The sequence below is a fragment of the Bombyx mandarina genome, chromosome 02 (genome assembly GCF_030267445.1).
Source record: "Bombyx mandarina strain Sakado chromosome 02, ASM3026744v2".
Lineage (NCBI taxonomy): Eukaryota > Metazoa > Arthropoda > Insecta > Lepidoptera > Bombycidae > Bombyx > Bombyx mandarina.
The window spans coordinates 2,235,222-2,260,876 of record NC_143209.1 but is presented as its reverse complement, the minus strand read 5'-3'; the positions used below and the strand labels follow the sequence as shown (position 1 = coordinate 2,260,876).

General features: G+C 42.4%; 1 protein-coding gene across 4 annotated transcripts in view; it reads left to right on the top strand.

The window, feature by feature from the left end:
- Dgk (diacyl glycerol kinase 1) overlaps positions 1-25,655 on the top strand; it is a 116,487-nt gene that overhangs the window by 86,101 nt on the left and 4,731 nt on the right. For 2 of the 4 annotated variants that reach the window (XM_089734736.1, XM_089734732.1), the window contains exons 4-23: positions 3,548-3,621; positions 6,047-6,158; positions 6,937-7,051; positions 7,823-7,990; positions 8,660-8,782; positions 10,076-10,200; positions 11,585-11,661; positions 12,634-12,794; positions 15,133-15,246; positions 16,146-16,237; positions 17,547-17,687; positions 18,393-18,645; positions 19,014-19,100; positions 19,592-19,682; positions 19,999-20,101; positions 20,948-21,034; positions 21,761-21,916; positions 22,578-22,734; positions 23,504-23,572; positions 24,977-25,089. In XM_089734736.1, the coding sequence (XP_089590862.1) occupies positions 3,548-3,621; positions 6,047-6,158; positions 6,937-7,051; positions 7,823-7,990; positions 8,660-8,782; positions 10,076-10,200; positions 11,585-11,661; positions 12,634-12,794; positions 15,133-15,246; positions 16,146-16,237; positions 17,547-17,687; positions 18,393-18,645; positions 19,014-19,100; positions 19,592-19,682; positions 19,999-20,101; positions 20,948-21,034; positions 21,761-21,916; positions 22,578-22,734; positions 23,504-23,572; positions 24,977-25,089 (2,418 nt within the window). Of the gene's footprint in view, positions 1-3,547; positions 3,622-6,046; positions 6,159-6,936; positions 7,052-7,804; positions 7,991-8,659; positions 8,783-10,075; positions 10,201-11,584; positions 11,662-12,633; positions 12,795-15,132; positions 15,247-16,145; positions 16,238-17,546; positions 17,688-18,392; positions 18,646-19,013; positions 19,101-19,591; positions 19,683-19,998; positions 20,102-20,947; positions 21,035-21,760; positions 21,917-22,577; positions 22,735-23,503; positions 23,573-24,976; positions 25,090-25,655 lie in introns of those variants that run through there. The other 2 variants (XM_089734740.1, XM_089734743.1) reach the window with 2 other exon arrangements.

Here is a 25,655-nt window from a genome sequence, read left to right as displayed (position 1 = left end):
GAATTCAAAACAATGTTAAACCAAAGAGACACTTAAAATCGTAGCAACGGTTAGAAGCTTTACAAAGCTCTCCTGTCTTGGAATTAATGAACGGACTTATCTTTACGTTTGCTCGCTTCATAATTTATGTAGTTCGAAAGCTCACGAAGCTTACACAGCAAAGCTTTGTGCTACATTCTTAGTTTAACTTAATGCTTTTTGAAATCGCTTGAATTATTAATTTGACTATCCTCATATTCCTCTTTCAATATGGCTTAAAATATATTACCTCGTAACTCAAGATGGGTGGTAATTTTCCTTGGAACATGGATACCGACTGTGCCCCTAACATCAGGTGGCCTATGAGCTTGTCAATCTATGTAATGAAACAAAAAGTTGATAAAATATTCAGCCTGCTTCTAGATTATTGGATTTGGTCCTTTTATTTTGTTTATGGCTCTTGTAGGCAGACGAGCATACGGCCCAGCTGATGGTGAGTGGTTACCGTCGCCCATGGACTTCAGCAATGCCAGGGGCGGAGCCAAGCCGGTCCCTACCGCTCAATACTCTCCACAAGCCTCGTTTGAAGAAGGTCCTTAAACAAGTGAAGCGGTTAAATATTTATGATTGACAATAGTTCCTACATTGCCTGGAGTATTATTTCTTCGACTCCAGATAGAAGAGGATCATTCGGATTGTACACAACATCGATCTCAGAGAAGCCTTTGAGCCTATACAGGAGTTTTGATTTTTCCATTTCCACGGGAAACATTATGTATAATATTGATATGACCCCGTCTTCTCATTTTTAGCGTTGCCCCATCTGACACCAGAATAAGGTTGATCCAAATAACCAGATCGTGCATTCATTCACAAAGAATTTAAGAATTTTTGGAAAGAATAAAAAAATATATTTAGAAATAGTCCTCAGAGATGAGCTCGATGGGACCAATGGCTGTACCGAGTCCACAAGGAACCACTTATAACAAGAACTGTAACCTGGTCATCTTAGATGGAAACAATATATTTGTTTCGCTTTTGGCTATAATTTTTACAGTTTTTAGATGTTCCTTTAATAAGAACGCATAGGTATTTCGCTAGTAGGTTTTTTTTAGATGGGTGGACGAGCTCGCAGCCCTCCTGGTGTTAAGTAGTTACTGGAGCCCATAAACATCTACAAAGTAAATGCGCCCGCCACCCACCTTGAGATATAAGTTCTAAGTTCTCAAGTATATATTAGTTACAACGACTGCCCCACCCTTCAAACTGAAACACATTACTGCTTCACGGCAGAAATAGGCAGGGTGGTGGTACCTACCCGCGCGGACTCACAAGAGGTCCTACCACCAGTAAAGTGTAAGTAAGCAGAATTGCGATATCTCCCACCATTGGTTTTAAGCTTTTAAGTTGCTGTTTAATGATCCCAAATAGTGGCGGTTCTCGATAGCATAGGTGACCTTACAGATGCTTCTGCATATAAATCGTCAGCGCAACCACGACCTCTCTGACAAGGTTGTCCGTCTGAAAAGAAGATCCTAAATAAGTTGTATGTTTTTCCTGGCGTTTCGTAAACAGAGGGGGAATCAAACATGGCGCTTCGGCAATAGACGCCCGTTGCTAGGCGACGGATGGAACCGTCCCGTATAGCGCGGTACAAGATTAGTGAAAGTTTTTTCTTAGACTCCGCTGAGATTTTAGTATTTTATACCGTAGAGAAAACTTTTTGGTGTGATAAAGGGATGTCTCAGTGTCAATTTTCTTTCCACTGCCAATTCTTATTTTAATGTATTTTCTACTTTTATTTAATTACTAAGGTCGGCAGATAAGCTGTCCACTTCGTTTGAAGTGGCTATTAGAGTCCATAAACCCCAAAATCGTGATTTTTTTTATAGCTTAGATAGGTGGACGATGTCTCATGCCACCTGGTGTTAAGTGTTTACAGGAGTCCACAAGGACCTACGATGTAAATTCCGACATCCATCTTGAGACGTAAGTTCTAAAATCTTAATAAAGACAGTACAACGGCTGCCTCACCTTTCGAACCGAAACGCATTACTGCATTTTTTTTTATTGCTTAGATGGGTGGACGAGCTCACAGCCCACCTGGTGTTAAGTGGTTACTGGAGCCCATAGACATCTACAACGTAAATGCGCCACCCACCTTGAGATATAAGTTCTAAGGTCTCAGTATAGTTACAACGGCTACCCCACCCTTCGAACCGAAACGCATTACTGCTTCACGGCGAAAATAGGCGGGGTGGTGGTACCTACCCGTGCGGACTCCCAACAGGTCCTACCACCAGTGATTACGCAAATTATAATTTTGCGGGTTTAATTTTTATTACACGATGTTATTCCTTCACCGTGGAAGTCAATTGTGAACATTTGTTGAGTACGTATTTCATTAGAAAAATTGGTACCCGCCTGCGGGATTTCAGCACCGGTGCATCATTACACACGAATGCACCGGACGTCTTATCCTTTAGGCCACGACGACTTCAAATCGTCTGCATCACGGCAGAAACACGCACTTTCGAAAAATAATAAATAAAAATCGCATATTCACCCGGCCCTAAATTAGGATTCCCTATGATATAGATACCAGAGACTGACATGCATACTTTATATAGGTTTAAATATAAACATATATAGATAATAAACACCCAGACAAATAGCGAAATAACCTGTTCACAACAGACAACAATGATAAAACAGAAAACCTTTTTTTTAGTAAAGCGAAAAGAAAAACCACAATTTCTGTACCGCGTCACCTGATGTTTGTAATAAGATTGTATCGATTTGTTTCCAAAATAAACTGCTTTCTTACATTCCCTTAAAACTTTGCCTTCGTAAGGCTTTATCTAGGATGTACTCTCGGAAGAAATTATAAATTCCATAAGCAAATCCTACAGATAAGCGCAATCTAAGACGAAACACAGGAGGCTGATGCATGGGTTAGGTTGCACGTCGATTGATTTGCCGGGTTCGATGAGTAGATAAATTATGTTTGCTTTCTTGTTATATACGCAGCATTATACGTCCAAGTCGGCAGACTTGTGAGTCCGCAAGTTAGGTACCACCACGCCTATTTCAGCCATGAAGCAGTAATGCGTTTCAGTTTGAAGGGTGGGGCAGCCGTTGTAACTATACTGAGACCTTAGAACCTTATCTCAAGGTGGGTGGCGCATTTACGTTATAGATGTCTATGGGCTCTGGTAACCTCTTAACACCAAGTGGGTTGTGAGGTCGACCAACCATAAAGGCAATTAAAAAAAATGACGGGTGAGATTTTCGTCATGAGGAAATGGCGCCGCTTAAGAAGAATTTTGTGAATTAGTGTAAGCCTTTCGAGAATCAGTATCCTCCTCCTTGCGTCGATAATCCTCTGTGCTGAGGGTCGTGGCCTCCTCTCATCACTTTCTCCTGCATCATCTTGCGCCATTCCTGCCTGTCCTCGGCTGTGTGGATAGCAACGTGGACTGAGGTATTGAGAGTGGAGCGTATTTGGTCCGACCAGCGCATTGGATTTCTGCCTCTGTATAATTAATCTTAAAAATTTTTGTTCCAGGACATTGACTATGAGGGGTTCCGGTGGTTCCTGGACACGTTCCTCGAGGTCTCCACGCCTGATGAACTCTCCAGGTAAAAAATAAATTTATTACAGAATGGGAATGCAATTTCACTGCTGCGAAAAACCGGCAAAAAACTCAGAGCTTACGACGAGCAAAGGAGCATACCACCTACTTGGTTGTCATTGGTTACCGTCGCTTATGGGCGTCAGCGTCAGCAAACTTAAGCCTACCACTGAGCATTCATATGCATATCTCATTTGAATATGCTATATATCATACAATTTACACTACATTATTCTACATTATTATTGAAGTCGTCGTGGCCTAAAGGATAACACGTCCGGTGCATTCGTATCGAGCGATGCACCGGTCGAATCCCGCTGGCGGGTGCCAATTTTTCTAATGAAATACGTACTCAACAAATGTTCACGATTGACTTCCACGGTGAAGGAATAACATCGTGCAATAAAAATCAAACCCGCAAAATTATAATTTGCGTAATTACTGGTGGTAGGACCTCTTGTGAGTCCGCACGGGTAGGTACCACTGCCCCGCCTATTTCTGCCGTGAAGCAGTAATGCGTTTCGGTTGGAAGGGTGGGGCAGCCGTTGTGACTATACTGAGACCTTAGAACGTTATCTCAAGGTGTGTGGCGCATTTACGTTGTAGATGTCTATGGGCTCCAGTAACCACATAACACTAGGTGGGCTGTGAGCTCGTCCACACATGTAAGCAATAAAAAAAAAAAAAATCGCGGAGGCTCACATAGATGGCTTTCACGCGATCATTCGTAAGCGCGTGGCCTCCGCGTGGTATCGGCTCCAGGACAGCTCGAACAGCCTCCTGACCGCGATAGGGAGTTGCTATTGCTGCCCTATACTGAGGCACTGGAATTAAGTCCATGTTGGCTCAAGACCAGCCATGGTCAATGTAAAATAAAAAAAATGAATTGCTTTTTTAAGATTTTGTATTACTAACACTTCATATGGAACTTAATTCTGAAATAAAATTTATTATTATTAAAACACTACGTATTATTATATTACCTATATAATGGCATTTTCTTTTCTAGGTTAGTATTAAATTTGGGTGTCTGGCTTCGACGGCATCTCGTTAATTGATTGAATAGAAACACTACACTATACACAGTTCTTGTTGTTGATTTCTCAGAGAATGTTTTCATTATGGCACTATTAAAATAGGACTAGTACCAAGCCGAGAAATATTTCGGTTTCTTTTATTCGTCATCCGACAAATATTGTGAGAACTTAAAATGTTTGTGTGTTTGTTTGTTCGCGACAAATGTTTTATTTTAACAGGTTAAGGACCGGAGCGGTCCCTATGGGTGGATACTATTTTGCCAAAACAAAATTAGTGGTACCTTGGGACTGCCGCAACTCACCTGCATAGAATAGGTCAGGGGGACCGCAAGTTTTCTATTGAATATGTAATGCGGATCGTCATGGCTCATCTAGGCTAGTAGCTATAACATATTGAAGGGGGAATATTCGACAATATAATTGCATAATCAAAAACCTAAAAGTAGGGATAGTTTATTTGAGTAATTCTTTAGCCATAGGTATACATTTAATTACTTTTGGCAAAAATCGCTAAAAAATCTCGGTCCTTAACCTGTTAACTTGAAACTCTAGACACATGGTGGGCTAATTGTTTTACGGAGCAAACCAGGATTACTGAACTAGATATCATACGTCATTTCGGATCCTCCCGATCCACTAACAGTACTTTTAGCTACCTCAAGCAACGGCCACCGTTCTCGTCGAACCTGTCGCTTGCGACAAAAAGTTCGGCGAGTAAATTAACCCACTGAGTTTCTCGCCGGATTTTCTCGGTGGGTCTCGTTTCCGATCCGGTGGTAGATTCTGCGAAGAACGACTCTTGCTAGGGCAAGTGTTAGCAACATCCTTAGGTTAGAGCCCCTTGAGCTCACTTACTCGTTCTGCCAATCTAGTCTCTCGAGGTTACTAGACCAGGTAGGAAAAAAAGAGCTAGATAGTTTGGTCAATAGTTTTAACTGGTCCCCGTCTTTGGTCTACCTTCTTTTTCCTACCTATGCTGATAGCCTATTTCAGCTTCGCCCTAACGTGTGTAGGTGAGCTCGCGGGGCTCAAACCGGAGTGTTGCTATCACTGACCCTAGCAAGAGCAGTGCTTCGCAGAATCTACCACCGGATCGGAAACGCGACCCACTGAGAAGATCCGGCGAGAAACTCAGTGGTCTGTGTGTATGGGTTAATTCGCTCGTTGAGCCCTTCGTCGCATGCGACGGGTTCGACGAGGACGGTGACCGGTGCTTGTGGTGCCTAAAAGCACCGTTAATGGATCAGGAGGATCCGTAATGACGTGCTTTGGGCGACGCCGACCGTTTACCATTCGGTCTACAGGGTCGAGTATGTAGTTTCCAGCGGCCACGATAAGAGGGTTCTCGTGTCGTGCCGCCTACTTCTGGTCTGACTATTGCTTATCGTATTATAGACATTTGTTCCTGTCGTTTGTACGGCGAGATCGCAGACCAGCGCTGCGGGAGATGGCGGCTGCTAGTTCCACTACGGCCTGCGCAGCGGTCACAGCCCATGCCGACCATCAGGTACAGAGAAGAGCATCGAAAATTGTAGTATAAACGCAAATCTATCATTTGTATACTAAGCACTTTTAAAATTAACTGACGGTCCCCTTTTGGTTGAGCTGTTGTCGTTTCGGATTTAAATGAGTTGTATATTTTTTATTGTCCTTGCAGGCAGACAAGCCCACGGCTCACCTGATGGTGAGTGGTTACCGTCGCCCATGGACCTCAGCAATGCCAGGGGCAGAGCCAAGCCGTCGCAAAAGCCATGAACAAAAAGTGCTACGCGTTATATGGTATTTGAAATATCAAGGCGTTTTTACACAGAGCTGTTGAAACATCGACTGGGTTCATTCCATTTCTTTCAAGTTGCTTATGTTCATGCGCTCCGGTGATCATTTAATACCTAGCGGGCTGTAAGATCGTCCAGCCATCACAGCCAGCTCACATCCTATCTAATATTCTTTATGGTTACTAAAGCTTTATACAGGGACCTTCACCCATGAGGTCAAAGTTTCGACTATACTGTAATCCAACTGCTCCACAATTCTAACCAGAGAAGATTTGAAAGGTAGATAAATGTGAAAATGCTCGGAATTAAATAAAAATAACAGTTTTGTTTTTCTTTTCATGTGTCCCTTGTCGGACGGATTCTTTTTGTATGTTTTAAGTTTATTTAATACAAAAGCTTACGTCTTTTATTTATCGATTGAGGCACTACGAAGTCTGCCAGGTCAGCTAGTCATCTATATTTATGATAGTTTACTAACAGAAAGAGTGCAATTTATATGGCGGCTTCCAGGTGAAACCAACGCTGGCTTCGAAGATCCATGGTCTGGCTGAGAGACTGCAGCAGCTGGGAAAGAGCTCCGCTGACTCGGTAGACGGTAGCGACAAGGGATCAAGAAGCAGAACCGGTAAGGCCATGATCACTGTATCGGTACCACCATCTTGCCTAATATTGCCTGACGCAGTCATGATCGATTTGAAAATTGTCCACTTTCAGTTGTTTTTTTTTATTCAGCTTTTTTTTATTCAGCTTAGACAAGAATCTCCAAGATTTGGACAATTTTCTACGTGATAAAAAGTTTTCTTTCCAGGAGGCAGTACAAAATGCTTTCACACAGTTTGTAGAATCTAGATTACCAGAGTTCTATCGCAAAGGCATAAATTACCTTTCTATTAGATGGCAGTATAGATAATAATAGTAGATATTTTGATTAAATAAGTATGTTAAATAAAAAAAAAAACGAATTACAATTTTTCAGTACAAATCGGCAATTTCCTACTTTAACCCCTAATATTAAATAGGATATAGGCGGGATAGCCGTTGTGTGGTTCCCGTGAGCATTTCACACCAGGTAGGACCTCTTAGAGCTTTACTGGTGGTAGGACCTTTTGAAAGTCCGCGCGGGTAGGTACCACCACCCTACCTATTTCTGCCGTAAAGCAGTAACGCGTTTCGGTTTGAAGGGTGGGGTAGCCGTTGTAATTATACTTGAGACCTCAGAACTTATATCTCAAGGTGGGTGGGGCATTTACGTTCCAGTAACCACTTAACACCAGGTGGGCTGTGAACTCGTCCACCCATCTAAGCAATAAAAAAAAATTAAAAAAAGGTGGGCCGTGAACCGTTCACCCATCTTGGGAGTAATAAAAACCGTCGACAGGCTACGTTTGACTTCCAGGTAGCGTCCACCCCATGTTCACGGTGACCACGCATCCTTCGTACTCCTCCCACGAGCTCTGCTTGGATAGACGCAACGAGACCAGTCCCAGTCACAGTCAAATGTCGAGAAACTCCAGCAGAAAGAGCAGCAACTCAATGAGGGTCAACCAGTCTACTAAAATCGAAGGTGATTTGTTCATATATTTAAACTAGTGGCCCGTCTTTAACGAAAATTTCAACGATATTTGAGGTTGTTTTATTTTTTAAATAAAATACCACTTAACTGTTAACCTGTTAATTGATTATGCTCGATCGAGTAAAAAAAAATACATGTGTGCAATTCACACGTGGTAGAAGTGAAACCTTCCAAAATTAAAATACAATTATCCTAAACGTCTTAAAATTTTGTAATTAGTAAATAATTGTAAGGTAGCGCCCTCTGTGAATTGATATTTTAATTTCACGTATAATCCTAAATTAAAATTCACTACAAGAGCTTTCATACACACGTTAGTATTAAAAAAATCTCACAGATGGCGCTGTATTAAATAGTATGTATATTTCTGTCTCATTCTTTTGTATTTGTGTCTCTTACCTGTCGTTTTTTTCCGTTGCATCCGGTTTGAAATCACAACGATTTTAAAGAAGTTTTCACTTCAAAAAAACGCAAGTACATATTTTTCATAATTTCACTTTTCTAATATGCATTAGAGGGACATTACAGAGACAAATAAATACCGATTCCTAAGAATTGGATACATTGGAAACAGAGACAGCGATGTATCAGTACTCCTGGAGACCTGTGGTTAAACCAAACGCTGGTGTGCTTATAGGAAAACAAATCCCTTTGTTCTAGACTTTAGACACCTGATGAGACGCTCGTCGACAGTAGAAGTACACACAGCCAGAGTCTCCCTCAAGGATATCGTCTGCTACCTCTCACTCCTAGAAGCAGGCAGACCTGAAGACAAGCTGGAGTGTAAGTAGAAGATTGATCTACTGATAAACTCCGTAAGCGAAATATAAAATAAAGTCGCCTTTGTGACTCTCGATTCTGGAGCTGTTTCTCAAATGCTGGATTTTGTTGTCACGTTAAAGACCAAGTTCATATTGTCATCACACTTTCACACACGTTAATCGACATATCAAGGCTCATGATCACCCAAAGAGCAACGGAGAGGGCTATGTTCGGAGTTTTCTTACGATATCAAATCAGAATTGAGGAGATGCGCAGGAAAACCATAGTAACCGACGTAGGCCAAAGAATTGCGACGTTGAAGTGGCAGTGGCCAGAGTACATTGCTCATAGAATGGATGGTCATTGGCGACAGAAAGTTCTTGAGTGGCGTGTACCGGCAGACGTAGCGTGGATAGGCCTCCCACAAGATAAACCGACGACATATTGAGGTTCGCTGGGATCCGTTGGATGTAGGCAGTGCAGGACCGATCTTCGTGGCGAGGCTTGGGAGAGGCCTGTGTCCAGAAGTGGACGTCTGTGGGCTGTTAAAAAAATCGATATATCCAACTTTTGATGATGGATTTTGACTAGACAGGAAATATATTTTTTTCCAGCTTTTCTATCATTTCTATTTACATTTTTGCCATTAATTTTATCTGTAACTTAGATATGGGCACTTTCGTCTGACCAAATTTTGGAATGTCTTCTGCCTCAAAGGTGAAGAATTTTTGGTGAAGTCTTTTAAATGTATACCACAGAGTGGCACTACCTAAACAAGTACCTCTGATGAGGTGACATTACGGTTTTCCTCGGTTGGTCCTAGCGCGATATATTTGTGCTGCAGAGCAATCGAGGCTTCTGTTTCGAAAAGTAACAAGAACTTGTAGTCGAAAGCAATTCAGGCTTGAACTATTGAGGTTTCTGCGAGTCATATTTCTTTTTATTTTTTTTATTATCTTTGTAGGCAGACGAGCATACGGCCCACCTTTAGGTGTGTGGTTACCGTTGCCCATGGAATTTAGCAATGCCAGGGGCAGAGCCAAACCGCTACCTACCGCTTAATACTCTTCACAAGCCTCTTTTGAAGAAGGACATGTCATAGTGCTCGGCAAATGCCGTGGAGGGGAGCATTCTATAGCCGGATGGTACGTGGCAAAAAAGACCTCTGGAAACACACTATCGATGAACGCAGTGGTTCCAGGTAATATGGATGAACTCTGCTCCGATGGCGAGAAGGTGTGATGATAAAAAGGAGATGAGGGGATCATCTCAAGCAATTCCTCAGAGCACTCACCTCATGCGTTCATGTTGCAGTCATGTTTAGACTCTACGACACCGATGGTAACGGCGTACTGGACACTAACGAGATGGACTGCATCGTGAACCAGATGATGGCTGTCGCTGAATATCTCGGCTGGGAGACTTCTGAGTTGAGGCCTGTAAGTTTTAGTTGTAAGGAAATGAAAAAAAAAACAGTATTGTAGTAGTAGTTGCGTTTCGGTTTGAAGGGCTGGGCAGCCGTTGTAACTTGTGACCTTAGAGCTTATATCTCAAGGTGGGTGGCGCATTTACGTTGTAGATGTCTATGGGCTTCAGTAGCCACTTAACACCAGGTGGGCTGTGAGCCCACACATCTAAGCAATAAAAAAAAGTATTGTATACCCAAGTACGTATCTCCCTGCCTATTTCTTCCCAGAAGCAATCCCACGTTTCGATTGGAAGTGTGTGAAAACTGTCACATATTCAAGCTTCAACGTCATGTCTCGAGGTAGGCGGAGCTGCTTAACACATCGTCTGGGTAGCTAGGAATGCAAAGTATGAATGGAATGAATTAAGGTACGAGAGGAATAAATGCGAGAACTGGTATGATAAAGAGACTCGGAATTAATGCGTGACCTAGTTTTTAAGCCCCTTATGGGCAGGAGTATAAACTATAATTAAAATTAAAACAAAAAATGTAAATAAGAATCTCTTGCTTTGTTGTTTGCTAGAGAGGTATTAAAAAAAAAAACACATCGTCTGGCAGAAATGGTAACTGAAACTCGATTGCCCAGATTGTGATTAATCACAAATAATGTCTCATACATATTAAATATGTATGTCTATGATTTTGCATGGATCCTTTATCTACCATTGCACGTAACCTAACGACGCATAAACATAATTTCCATGGTAACTGTTGCTATAGGTCCAGTGGTTTACATACTTTTATAACTGGGAAGATGGAGCTTGTTTCATTCTGGTTGAATACTAAATTAACGCGGCACGTTGCATGAATAGATGACGTTACTCATTGACATTGATAATACGGATGCCAAAGACTAGGTTTTGTCAGTTTTAGTTGGTGGCTAGAAAAAGGATTATAAACCAAGTGTGTAAAAGAAATTGAAAATGATCCATAAAGGTCTTTGGTAAAAAAAAAATCAAACCACGTACGTAGATAATACCTACGGAGAAACATAGCAAAAGGGTTTTTCGTGAGCAACTAAAGTTTCTCAACTAACCTGCATTCACTTTTGGTACTTTCGTCCACACAAAAAACCTTGTCCTACGTAAAGATCACCACACCGTCTTAATACCCACGGATAAATATCTCTATATTCTCTCTATAAATAATATATATATATATATATATATATATATATATATATATATATATATATAGAGGGTTTCTCGAGAGTAACTAATAAGGATGGATGCGGAAGGCGGAGGACCGCATTATGTGGAAGGCATTGGGGAAGGCCTATGTCCAGCAGTGGGCAGATAAAGGCTGATGATGATGATGATGATGATGAGCTAATAAGATCTTCGTTCACTTTTCAGATTTTACAAGATATGATGGTTGAGATAGACTATGACGCCGATGGGACGGTTTCTCTGGACGAATGGAAACGAGGCGGGTAAGCAAAAATACTCGTATCTACCAGTTGTACTTTTTATTAGTATAAATTATGCCCTAGAGTTCACAGCCTGTTTGTTCATTTTTACCAAAGTTATTTACCACATTCACCTATCGTAGATTCCGTAAAGTGACCATGTTGGAGTCAAAATTAATCGTAAAGCTAAATTTGACCCGTAGTGTTTATAAGTTGGAGTATTTACTATATTGGTATCGAGCGTTTTGTAAGTCCGCATAGGTTGTTAGGTCCTTTCAGATCCTCTCGATCTACTCTCGGAGCTTTTAGGGATTCTAAGGCCCGGTCACCGTCCTCGTAACGAAGATTTCGACTTAACTTAAACCATAGATACAACACACTTTGCCGCCGGCAGTTTGTCGCCGGGCCTTCTAATTGGGTCACAATTTCGATCCGGTGGTAGATTCAGTAAAACACTGCTCTTGCCAAGGCAGATATTAGCTTGTTTTTTCAGACTAAGCTCATCCAACAGTCATGGTGAAGCCACAAAACTAAGATCCAAGGTCTGCCAATCTGCCCAGTCTTTATATCTTATGAAAAATTCATACATGCGCGCGAGATTTGAACCCATAATCGGATTGTTTGACAGGAATGTACCAAGCGTCACGTCTCTTAATCCACTACAAATTCACACTTACTTTCTGTTACAGACTCCCCATGTTAGTTAAAGTAATGAGGCATCTCTTTCAATCATCACTGGTGCTGAGTAAGCATTCTGAGAAATCTCTTGGTAATAGTTACCGACCGAGAGTCACTCAGTCGTGTTTAGTCACCCATCGGGAGCGGTCTAAGACAATATCTCCTTTCTGCCAATTTCTATAATTTAATTGTCTGTGTAATTGAACTAATAAAAGAGAAATCTCTTTTTCAAAATCCTTCTTTAAAAAACCTATTCGGGGGACCCAGCATAACAGTTTCATTCATTGCAAAGTTTCGCACCACTTTCTGTCCTTATAGCATGACCACAATACCTCTGCTGGTTCTCCTCGGCTTGGATACTAACGTGAAAGAAGACGGCGAGCACGCGTGGAGATTAAAGCACTTCAGTAGACCAGCGTATTGCAATCTGTGCTTGAACATGCTCGTGGGGCTCGGGAAAAAGGGCTTGTGTTGCATTTGTGAGTATCAAATTATCATGATTTTAGGTAGAGAATAGAAATGTCTAGTCTAATTGTAAGTAATGTGAATGTTATGGAGGGTAGAAGTAAAGAGAACCGTCTCATATGGGAGAAGCTTGAAAAGTGTCCCGTTTTCAGCACTAAATAATAGTTCAAAAATTCTCCAGAATGGCGCTAGCATAGGCACAGGGTAAGATATGAATTGAGCAGTTGTTATCTGATTGAAGTCCCCTCCCGACTAGGCGCGTCAATACCCCCGCCCCCGCCGTTCGCCCGATCACGATGTTCGACCAGCCCATACCGTGGGCCCCGAAGGTCAAATATTTAGGCGTCACCCTCGACAGTAGGATGACATTCCGCCCCCACATCAAGACGGTACGCGATCGTGCCGCCTTCATTCTAGGACGTCTCTACCCGATGATATGTAGGCGAAGTAAAATGTCCCTTAGAAATAAGGTGACACTCTACAAAACTTGCATACGCCCCGTCATGACCTATGCAAGTGTAGTGTTCGCTCACGCGGCCCGCACTCACTTAAAGTCATTCCAAATTATTCAATCCCGTTTTTGCAGGATAGCCGTCGGAGCCCCGTGGTTCGTCAGGAACGTCGACCTCCATGACGACCTGGACTTAGAGTCCATCAGTAAGTATCTGCAGTCGGCGTCCATGCGCCACTTCGATAAAGCGGCACGACACGAGAACCCTCTCATCGTGGCCGCCGGTAACTACATTCCCGATCCTGCGGACAGAATGGAAAGCAGTCGACGTCGCCCAAAACACGTCATCTCGGATCCTCCCGATCCACTAACGGTGCTTTTAGGTAATTCAAGCACCGGTCACCGTTCTCGTCGAACCCGTCGCTTGCGACGAAGGGCTCGACGAGTAAATTAACTCTCAGACACAGCCCACTGAGTTTCTCGCCGGATCTTCTCAGTGGGTCGCGTTTCCGATCCGGTGGTAGATTCTGCGAAGCACGACTCTTGCTAGGGTTCGTGTTAGCAACGTCATCAGGTTTGAGCCCCGTGAGCTCACCTACAAAAGTTAGGGTTACGCTGACATAGCCTCTCAAGGCTCTCAGCTTAGGTAGGAAAAAAAAAAAAAAAAAAAAAAAATGATTGAAGTATGTTGAGTTAAGAAATTTAATATATTTAATGACTAGAGTAGTTAGTGACAATGTAATATACAAGACCTCACATGTCTACGTAGTCCAAACTAATTTCGTCAACATATCCTAAAATTATTGCTGTGGTAAAACGTGGAGACATCGATTGCATTTTCTTGTCAGCTTTAAATAAAATACTTTTTGTGATTTTGTAGTGCTTATTCTAATAAGAATAAGATAGAGAAATAAACAGGACGAAAGAAGACCTTTAGAGCCTTTTTTAAAATTTACCCGGTTGCTACAGTAGCGCCACCCTTATTTAGCAGATTTTATCGGACACTTTTTCACACACAGAGACAGTTCAACTTACCTCTATCCTCCATAGTGAATGTGTAACATGATTTAAAAATATATTAATGCCATATTGTATGGTATTTATTTCGTTCATTTATGTTTATTTGGTGAATTTTTTATACATTTTTTTTGTAATTCACTTAGAAGATTTATTGGTCACTCGACTAGATTCGGCTGGACCGGCTTTAATAAGTAAGATTTTGTTGTAACATGAAAACTTAATTTTATGTATAAGCGTTTTCTAAAACTGACACGTAAATTGTTAAGACGTATCGAATGATAATGAATGACAATGACAAAAAAGGTAGAGGGGGAAGAGGTGGACCGAAAAAGACATGGATGGAGTGAATGACGATATGAGAGAGAGAGGAGTGAGTGTGGAGATGACGGCTGATAGAAGAGAATGAAAGAGAAAAAATAGCTGTGCCGACCCTACCTAGTGGGATACGGTGAAAAAGAAGAAGAATTATCGAATGACAATATAAATTCTAAAATACAGTCATTAGATTAAGATCATAGACATACACAGACAGACAGACAGACAGACAGACAGACAAGAAGACATAAATGATTGCTCTCACTCTGCGAAACATCGTGCCACATGGCGCCGCATCGCGAGAGCATCGGTATCGCAGGATCCGACTGATGCATGACCACGACTACTCTGTCAAGAGTGTGCGAATAGGAAGAAGAAGATTAAGATCTATAACGTGTTTTGACGAAGATGTCAAACAGCTACCTCCTACATAAAATATGCATACCCGCCTTTGGCGAAGGCTTTAACTTCTGGTGTCGGTTGGTAACTCTATCATTTTCGTAGGCTTCTAACCCTGGAGTCATCATTTTCTAGTTTTTATCTTCTAGTATTTTCCTCGTTTTCAGTTTGCAAATTTACGGTACACGAGCGTTGCGTCCAGCGAGCACCGGCCTCTTGCATAGCCACTTATTCCAAGTCCAAACGTGCTTCTGCCACACTTGCTCATCATTGGATCGAAGGTGAGGATGTTGTCGAGAAAATATGAACTTTGGAGCCGGTAAGGGATCTTCGGTAATGGCAGAACCGGCACCACCAATGTTTTGAGCACCATAATATAGTGTACAGATTTTATGTGGCGATTGGAACTTTTCGATTTAAGCCAATTAGAATTTGGAAATATATAATAACACTTTTGTTTAGCAACTTATATTTCTTTCCTATAATTTTTTATTTATATATTGCTCAGATGGGTGGAGGAACTCACAGCCCACCTGGTGTTACGTGGTTACTGAAGCAAGACATCCACAACGTAAATGCTGCCATCCACCTTGAGAAATGAGTTCTAAAGTTTCAGTTCGTACAGTACAACGGCTGCCCCGCCCTTTAAGCCGAAACGCATTACTGCTTCACGGCAGAAATAGGCGGGGTGGTGGTACCTACCCGTGCGGACTCACAATACGTCTTACCACCAATTAAGAATGTGTGTAGTACTTTTATCTTATCTAACCCAATATGTTACTTATCCTTTCATCATGAGGATGAAAACTCTACTCAAACAAACCTTACTGGTGGTAGGACCTCTTGTGAGTCCGCACGGGCAGGTACCACCGCGTTACCTATTTCTGCCGTGAAGCAGTAATGCGTTTCGGTCTAAAGGGTATGGCAGCCGTTGTAAGTATACTGAGATCTTAGAACTTATATCTCCAGGTGGGTGGCGCATTTATGTTGTAGATGTCTATGGGCTCCAGTAACCACTTAACACCAGGTGGGCTTTGAGCTCGTCCATCCATCCATGCAATAAAAAAAAAAACTTTCCAAACCTCAAAATACTATGAATTTGTTCTGTGTTAAATTAAATGTCTAGAAATCATTTTGGTAGAATATTGATTTGGTAGTTATAAGCACATTTTTTTTGTAGGAAACTGTCACGGAAAATGCGCTAGATGTCGGAAAAAGATCAAAGGCTACAATGGTATCACCGGCTTGCACTGTCGCTGGTGTCACATTACAGTAAGTTTAATATTTTTGACGTGACAACGTGTTATAATTCGATGGAGCCAGCTGCACGCACGAAAAAACATGACTCATGCGACGTTACCTCGCTCTGAGGCGTTCCATTTAAGGCTTGAAGTGCAAGCGAGAGCGCGCAACGAGCGACAAAGAGGCACAATCGGCCTCCGCGTTCGGCAGCGTTCGAGCATCTGTCTCTCTCCTACTTGAGTGAGCGATGCATCCGCGTGGACAGCTGCTATACAACAATACAATTACATGTTTTCGTCAAGTATGAAGTTCAGTGAAAAGCGAATGTAGTGTCAATTATTATTTATAGCAACGATAATTGCGATAATTGAAAAATGAAACCATTCCATCAGTATTTTCTTATGACGTTGTCACTTTCAACTATCGTCAGTAAACCGACTTTACAGACAACCGTTTTTTTAATTTTTTTTATTGCTTAGATGGATGGACGAGCTCACAGCCCACCTGGTGCTAAGTGGTTACTGGAGCCCATAGACATCTACAATGTAAATGCGCCACCCACCTCGAGATATAAGTTCTAAGATCTCAGTATAGTTACAACGGCTGCCCCACCCTTTGAACCGAAACGCATTACTGCTTCACGGCGGAAATAGGCGGGGTGGTGGTACCTACCCGTGCGGACTCCCAAGAGGTCCTTCCTACCACCAGTGAAAATTCTCTATAATCTATTTAAACACTGTTTTTTTTTACACATTGATCAATGTTTATTTTTGTACTCCAAGAGTGGCTATGAGAAGATACGATACCTTTCTTTATCACGCACTAACCGATTTCGCAATAAGGTCCGCGACGCGACATCTCCAGAGATGAACCTTAATAAAAAATATTATTATCAAAGTAACCCTTCTACTCATATCTGTTTCTAAAATAGTTATAACTACTAATACCATGCATCCCACGCTTTTTTTTTACAATAAAAGAATTTTTTCTTATTTTCTATAAAAGCGTATTTTGTTAGTTTTTCAAAACTATTATTTACTTTTAATTTTTTAGTTTAATTACATTTTTTTTAAATATTTTTCTATTTTTTTTAAATTTTGAATATTTGAATCGGTCCCTAATAAGTATACTAAATTTCGAGTTAATCCGACGTTTTGAAGGGGTTCAACATCATGTTCAAAGATTCCGTTACAAACAAACATATGTCTGAAGCTAAAAAAAGCGTATTAAAATGGCCTATCTCGATAGACTATGTTGATGTCCATGGGCGATGGTGTCCTTCATAACCGAATACCGACCGCCCTACTTCTTGGTTAATCCAGTGTTGTGTATCGTTTAGCTCCACAACCGTTGCGTGGGCGCGGCGGGCGGGGCGTGCACATTGGGCCGCCACGCGCCGCACATCCTGCCGCCCACCGCCATCCGTCCTCTCGTGCTCGACCGCCAACGCTCTCTGCCGCACCGACCGCAGCCTGACCAGGTGACAAGCCCGCCACAGATGATATTGTTACGCGCTCGGGTTCGGGATAAATAAAAAAATATACCGAAGTACCTACATTAACACTATTATTAGCGTTAATGTAGGTACTTCGGTATGTAGGTAGGTAATGTAGGTATTATTACTAGTATTAGCACTTAAAACATTTAAAACACTTCACAAACACTTTAAAATGCTCGATTCACTTCTTCCGCTTTGCTTCAGGTGATCCGTCCTTAGTCGATACGACATCCCTAGAATTATCGAGAGCATTCCTCACAAGTCGAGTATTTTCGATGTGTGTGTTTCCGCTATCCGACAATAGATGGCGTTGTACTTCTGGATGGAGCATTCTAAATGTCATCCTTTCTAAAGCAACGCTGATAAAGCCTCTCATGGTGATCAGCATAGGTAGAAAAAAAATTGGTATTGACATACTGTAACGTAAATCTCGAAGGCTGGCTATCGAGCACTAATGTAACGCGCCGCATTCGTATCGAGGACTCGATACATTTACATTACGAATTCGACAGATTGTCGTGCTTGACATACTTACTGTACTACCGCATGAGTACCGCCCCCCTCTTGACTCAAATGGCCGAAGCCCCAATTATATAAAGACTACCTCCTTCATAACACAGGAACAGATGACTATTAAACACAGATACATCCTCTACCACCAGCGATGACCCAAAATACTGATTTCAGCAAACACTGCCCACTTCAATATCGCTGCCCATCTCGATAGCCGCTGTTCCCGAAGAACGGAAGGAGCAAAAGAAAGAGCCCAGAGCACCTCCCATATCATTCCAAGTAACTCCTCCTGAGGGGAGCTGCCCTTTACTAGTGTTCATAAACCCTAAGAGCGGAGGGCGACAAGGGTCCAGGGTTCTCAGGAAACTCCAATATATCTTAAACCCGAGACAAGTTCATGATATCACCAAAGGAGGACCTACGCAAGGTGAGCGTTAGTTTTGTTAGGCATAACAGTAATAATAATGTAATAGTTAATTCCAGCACTCTTTGAACTAAATACACTTCTTTGACGTCAATTTGATTTTTTTTTCTTATTGCTAGATGGGTGGACGAGCTCACAGCCCACCTGGTGTTAAGTGTTTACTGGAGCCCATAGACATCCACGACGTAAATGCGCCACCTACCTTGAGATATAAGTTCTAAGGTCTCAAGTATAGTTACAACGGCTGCCCCACCCTTCAAACCGAAACGCATTACTGCTTCACGGCAGAAAGAAGGTAACGCGGTGGTACTTACCCGCGCGGACTCACAAGAGGTCCTATCACCAGTCTAGAACTGATTTGTACTTTCTAGGTCTGCAGATGTTCAAAGACGTGAAGAACTATCGTGTCATATGCTGCGGCGGAGACGGTACAGTTGGCTGGGTTCTGGAGACCATGGGTCAGTTTCAATTGATCTTACTTAAGAGAGACAACTAGAGAAAAACTTAACCGAATGGATGCTGGTCTTTCAAGTTATTGATACTCCTAGGCACATATATACTTTCTATAAGCGATTGGGTAACTAAATTGAAAAATTGTAATGCAATTAAGGTATAGGCAGTTTTGGGATATAGTACCCTATCAACACGATTTAAAGTAGGAATTAGTGTAAGAGTCAGGAGTTCTAAGGTCTCAGTATAGTTACAATGGCTGCCCCACCCTTCAAACCGAAACGCATTACTGCTTCACGGCAGAAATAACCAGGGTGGTGGTACCTACCCCTGCGGACTCACAACAGGTCCTACCACCAGTAAATTGGTCCGTGGATATTTTGACGTATTCACATTTAAAATGAGACCAAGGTGCGTTTGTCTGGATACCACTGACCATAGAGCTTAAACGTCTTGTCTAAAGTGCAAAGCTGGCTTAAGTTCAAGATCGTGTGTACAGATAAGGTGCAAATGGAAACTCAGCCGGCGGTCGGGGTGATACCTCTAGGAACCGGAAATGATCTGGCGCGGTGTCTGCGGTGGGGAGGAGGGTAAGGAATTGCTTGATTGAGCCCGAAAAAGGTTTCATTTTTTAAGCTATATACCTGAAAGCTTTTTTAGGTGAACCGATTTTGTTGAATCTTTCTTTTAATTATGAAAACTGGTCCTATTTAAATATTATCAAGATCTCGTGAAGAACTCGGAAAGGGACGAAAGGCACTGATAGTAGACATAAGTAATGGAAAAGGGACTGATAGTTCGAAGGACCATAAACTCATTAACTTTATGATAATCTTTGGAAAACGAAAGCTTAAAGGAAAAACCAGACTGTTTCAACCTGCTTAAAAGGCATCTTTATTATTGCAGCTACGAAGGGGAATCGATTCACAAAATACTGGACAAGATCGCCAGAGCGAGCACTGTGATGATGGACAGGTGGCAGATTATGGTGGAAAACTTGGCCATGGAGGTAGTGTTACAGGCTTTTAACTTATAGAACTACTTAATAGTCGTTGAGGCAGTGAGTTTCCTGAGAACTGAAATGAATACGCTACTGGAAAGAGGCTGCAGGAATTAGAAATGACATGGCAGGAGCAAATAAACACATCTAGACAAGAAGCCGTATTCCTAAGTGCTTTCATCAGGACTTCAATTGGAACAAAAGATTGTTTAGCTCTGTTGAGGGTGAAAAACATCGGCCTGTCTCGATACTCAATGGCTTCAGTTACCATCAAAGCTTTACAAATGTAACTAGTAGGAAAATTAGATATATTAGGCATCTATGATTCTGGTTCTAATGTTTTCTTGATAAATTAAATAACACTGGTGGTGGGACCACTTGTGTGTCCGTACGGGTAGGTACCACCACCCCGCCTATTTCTGCCGTAAAGCAGTAATGCGTTTCGGTTTGAAGGGTGGGGCAGCCGTTGTAACTATAGTGAGACATTAGAACTTATACCTCAAGGTGGGTGGTGCATTTACGTTGTAGAAGTCTATGGGGTCCAGTAACCAGTTAACACCAGGTGGGCTGTGAGCTCGTCCAACCATATCAATAAAAAATCAAAATTAGAAAGACTAAAGGGAGAAGAAACGAACATACACAGTATTACAAAATTACTAACAATTAATGGTGTAAAGAAGACAAAAGGATTAACAAAAATAAAAAGTAAGATTTTTAATATAGAGAAGAGAACCGAGAATAAATTCACAGTAAAAATAGACAGAAGAAGTTGGTACTATCGCGGTCACTTTACGCCCTTGAACCGATTGTTATTTCTATTTGCTTATAATTAAATGCGATTAAAATTATTTCCAGTGTGATCAGCCTCAAATGCCAGACTCGGCGCCTCATCCCACAACAGTGCCGTACAACATCATCAACAATTATTTCTCCATCGGCGTTGTAAGAATCTTTTTTAATGCCATCCTTAATAGACCATACGAATCATGTGATAGAATTAGCATCAGCTATGTCAAAGCCATGTCTACCGATGAGGTTTCTTTTGAGGTCCCCGTTTGGGTTTGTGACAACGCTGGTTAAGCAACGTGGAGGGAAGTTCATTCCTGCGACAGATTTTATGGGAGATAAAATAATCTATAGAAGCGTACTGTCGGTAAGCGAAGTGATTTAAGGTAATAAGGACGATCTTTGCTGTGATCGAGGGTTTTGTGACCAACTAAACCAATCAGGCTATTCCTTATAGTGAGCTAAAATTATAGACATATGACCTTGTTTTGCTTGGCAAAGTTTGATGCTTAGGTAGTTCCGTCTATTAATATACTGCTGACTTCACGGAGAATTATATATATATATTTTATTTTTATTGCTTAGATAGGTAGACGAGCCCTCACAGCCCACCTGGTGTTAAGTGGTTACTAGAGCCCATAGATAACTACAACGTAAATGCGCCACACACCTTAAGATATAAGTTCTAAGATCTCAGTATAGTTACAACGGCTACCCCATCCTTCAAACCGAAACGCATTACTGCTTCACGGCATAAATGGGCGGGGTGGTGGTACCTACCCGCGCGGACTCACAAGAGGTCCTACCACCAGTAATAAAACCCCCGTAGTGATCCTCCTCGCGTCTAATATTGTTCAAAAATAATCGAATACTGTCCAAAAGGACGCCGCCATCTGCGTGAAGTTCCACACGGAGAGAGAAAGGAATCCGGACAAGTTCAGTTCTAGAATGAAGAACAAGCTGTGGTACTTTGAGTTCGCGACGTCGGAACAGTTCGCAGCCAGCTGCAAGAACTTACACGAGAACATCGATATCGTGGTGAGTGTTTCTAGATATGACACAGAGTGCTCTGAGGAATTGTTCGAGACGATACCGGCATCTCGTTTTTACCATCGCACCGCCCGCCACCGGAGTAGAGTTCATCCATACTACCTGGAGCCGCTGCGGTCATCCACAGTGCGTTTCCAGAGGTCTTTTTTGCCACGTACCATCCGGCTATGGAATGAGCTCCCCTCCACTGTGTTTCCCGAACGCTATGACGTGTCCTTCTTCAAACGAGGCTTGTAGAGAGTATTAAGCGGTAGGCAGCGGCTTAGCTCTGCCCCTGGCATTGCTGAAGTCCATGGGCGACGGTAACCACTCACCATCAGGTGGGCCGTACGATCGTCTGCCTACAAGGGCAATAAAAAAAAAGTAAGAAAAAAAGGGAATTGCGAGTTGTGAAAATCACCTTCAGTATTGTGCTATCCGGGTCATCATCTAGTAAACCATTATACTGAGAGCTCAGTCGGTGTCTAAGAGTCCTCCTAGATGAAATTACAAATCACCTCGCCTCTACACAACGACCCCTTTTTTTTTCTGGGTTTCTTACCGCCCCCTTTAAGCCTGCAGCGTTCACAAGGGGGCGTTATCGCCCACTTTGGGAAAAGCCGGTATATAGTATGGTAATAGTATGGGTGGGACTGTCGAAATACACCAGGGCGTGTTCCAGTGCGACGGGTCGTCTCTTGAGCTGAAGAAGGGTCCGTCGCTGCAGGGCGTGGCGCTCCTCAACATCCCGTACGCGCACGGCGGCTCCAACCTGTGGGGCACCAGCGCGGCGCAGCGGCGGGGGCGCTTCCCGCAGGCGCAGCAAGGTAACCCTCTCCAACTCGAGAAGCACCCTTCGACAAACTCTCTGGACTTACCGCAATCCCTCACGTAGTACACATCACAGCGTTTTGTCTGAAAACCATACATACAATTGAGGTTTTGGATCCATAGATTCGCATACTTTTTTTTCTACCTAAGCTGGTACGTAACCTTAGAGGGTTATGCCAGCGTAACCTAGCGAGTAGGTGAACTCACAGGGCTCTAACTGAGGACGTTGGTAGCACTAGCCCTAGCAAGAGCAGTGCTTCGCAGAATCTACCACTGGATCGGAAACGTGACCCACTGAGAAGATTCGGCGAGAAACTCAGTAGGCCACATTCAGTGGGTCAATTTACTCGCCGCGCCATTCATCGCAAGCGACGGGTTCGACGAGAAATTCGCACACTTAGAAAATAGAACAGATCGACACTAAAATCAAAAATGGGAAACTATGTCTGTCTGTTTCCACGCCCAAACCACTAAGCCTAACTTGATGCAATTCGTCCTAGAAATACATTGAGCTCTGGAAAATAATATAGAAAAATAAATAATATAGGGTAACTTTGATCTCAGTTTACCAGCGTATGCCAACGATAGCCCAAAGAAAGGTCCACCTATACGGCATGGTAAGAGGACATGGCGATCTCACATGATATGGGATAAGGGCTAGAGGAAGAGGACCTCTTATCGCACTGTCGAGCACGGGTCTCCATCCATGCAGTGCTGATCGTAGTCTCGGGAGGACTGATGATGAATAGATGCTCTTGTTTTCAGACATCGGCGATAGAATGATCGAAGTGATCGGACTTGAGAATTGTCTACACATGGGTCAAGTGCGGACAGGTACGTGATCTCGTAATGACTCCATTTTGTTTAATAGAGAACCAGATGGTACATATTTCGAAATTCGCCTCGAGAACTGCACGTGACGCGAATGAAAGGTGCTTCGTTACGAGTGACGTCATTTGGGGCCAAAATTAGTGATGACATACAATGATGATGTATTTCGTACTGCTTTCAGCAATGACCACCAGTTTCTGTTGGTATGTAGCTGAACCATATAGACAAAAATCAATCAATTAGCCTCATATGGTATCTTTTTTTGGCTTAGATGGGAGGACGATCTTACGGCCCACTTGGTGTGAAGTGGCTTCCAGAGCCCATACACATCAACAACCCGCCATCCATTTTGAGGCAAAAGTTCTATAGTATAACGGCTGTCCCAATTTTCAAACCCAGACGCATTATTGCTTAGCAGCAGATATAGGTACAGTGGTCGTATCTACCCCTGAGAACTCATAATAAGCCCTAACACCAGTAAAATTCATGTATTTTAATCGATATGAAAATTTTAGTATTATCAGACATTTTCTATACATTTTATCGTGATGATATGATTATTTACGATTTTTCTATACAGCTTAAGGGCCAACTAGAGTTAATTAATGGTATTCTCGATATGGAAAGGTTATACCCAACACTTGGTATCTTATACAGTCCAGGATCAATATTAAACTACGCATTTCTTTTTTATTGCTTAGATGGGTGGACGAGCTCACAACCCACCTGGTGGTAAGTGGTTACTGGAGCCCATAGACATCTGCAACGCAAATGCGCCACCCACCTTGGGATATAAGTTCTAATCTCAGTATAGTTACAACGGCTGCCCCATCCTTTAAACCGAAACGCATTACTGCTTCACGGCAGAAATAGGCAGGGTGGTGGTACCTACCCGTGCGGATTCACAAGAGGTCCTACCACCAGCATCTTACTATTATTATGATAAGTGAATACTAATAGCAGAGCGTATTGGAGAGCATTTGAGACTTGAATCACATGTGTCAATTGTGAAATTGTGATGACTGTTGGGACTTCCTTTTCCTTATTCCTTTCTCAATCCCCCATCTACAAAAAAAAACTACGCGTATAAAAAATGGCGAAGAGAGTGTGTAAAAAAAAAACTAAAACATGGTGCCGGTGCAAAAACACTAAAATTGTGATTTGTTAGTCAATCATCACATATAACTCTCGCCAATGAGAAAATACTTATAGAATAGTGCATCAACGAGCTACAGCGTGAGTCCTAAAACTTATCCTTTTCCCGGTCCCAAACATATCTAAATTCAAAACAATGACCTCGGGCCAAGTGGAAAAACACAGAACTGTTCCCCCACGCCAAAAATCTGATAAGCTCTATAAGTAAGAAGTCTATGGTACTTTTCTTACCCTGGCGGACCTGACACACAGGCCTTCGAGCCTCCGGGCGAAGGTTAGCCCAGTGCAGCTCAATAACAATCACCACGAAGAGAATGTTCCCGATGCAGATTGACGGCGAGCCCTGGATGCAGCCTCCGTGCACGGTAAGACAGCATCCAACGAAAACTGAGGCCGTCAGCGCAAAAGTGACTTAAGCTTACCATAGTAGTATGGAGATAACGAGGCCTGGATTTACTTTTACACTGCTTCGCAGGCAAAAACCTTAGCACAAACATAATGTTTACAAAGCCATCTGTTATCTATAGGTATCGGTCAGCGTCCTCGTCGATCCTGTCACTTGCGACGAAGGGCTCGACGAGCGAATTGACCCATAGACACAGCCCACTCAGTTTCGCGCCGGATCTTCTGTCTGGGTCGCGTTTCCAATCTGGTGGTAGATTCTGCGAAGCACTGCTCTTGCTAGAGTCAGTGTTAGCAACACTCCGGTTTGAGCCCCGTGAGCTCACCTACACACGTTAGGGCGAAGCTAAAATAGCATCTCAAGGCTATCAGCATAGGTAGGAAAACAGAAAAAGAAAAAGAAAAAATAAACCTATAGGTGAAACTAGGGATAGGCCAGTTTTGCATCATAATTTATTATGTTTAAATATTTTTTTAAATACATAAGCACGAATATGAAAAAAATGTGGGCTAGGCTACTTTTGCGCTG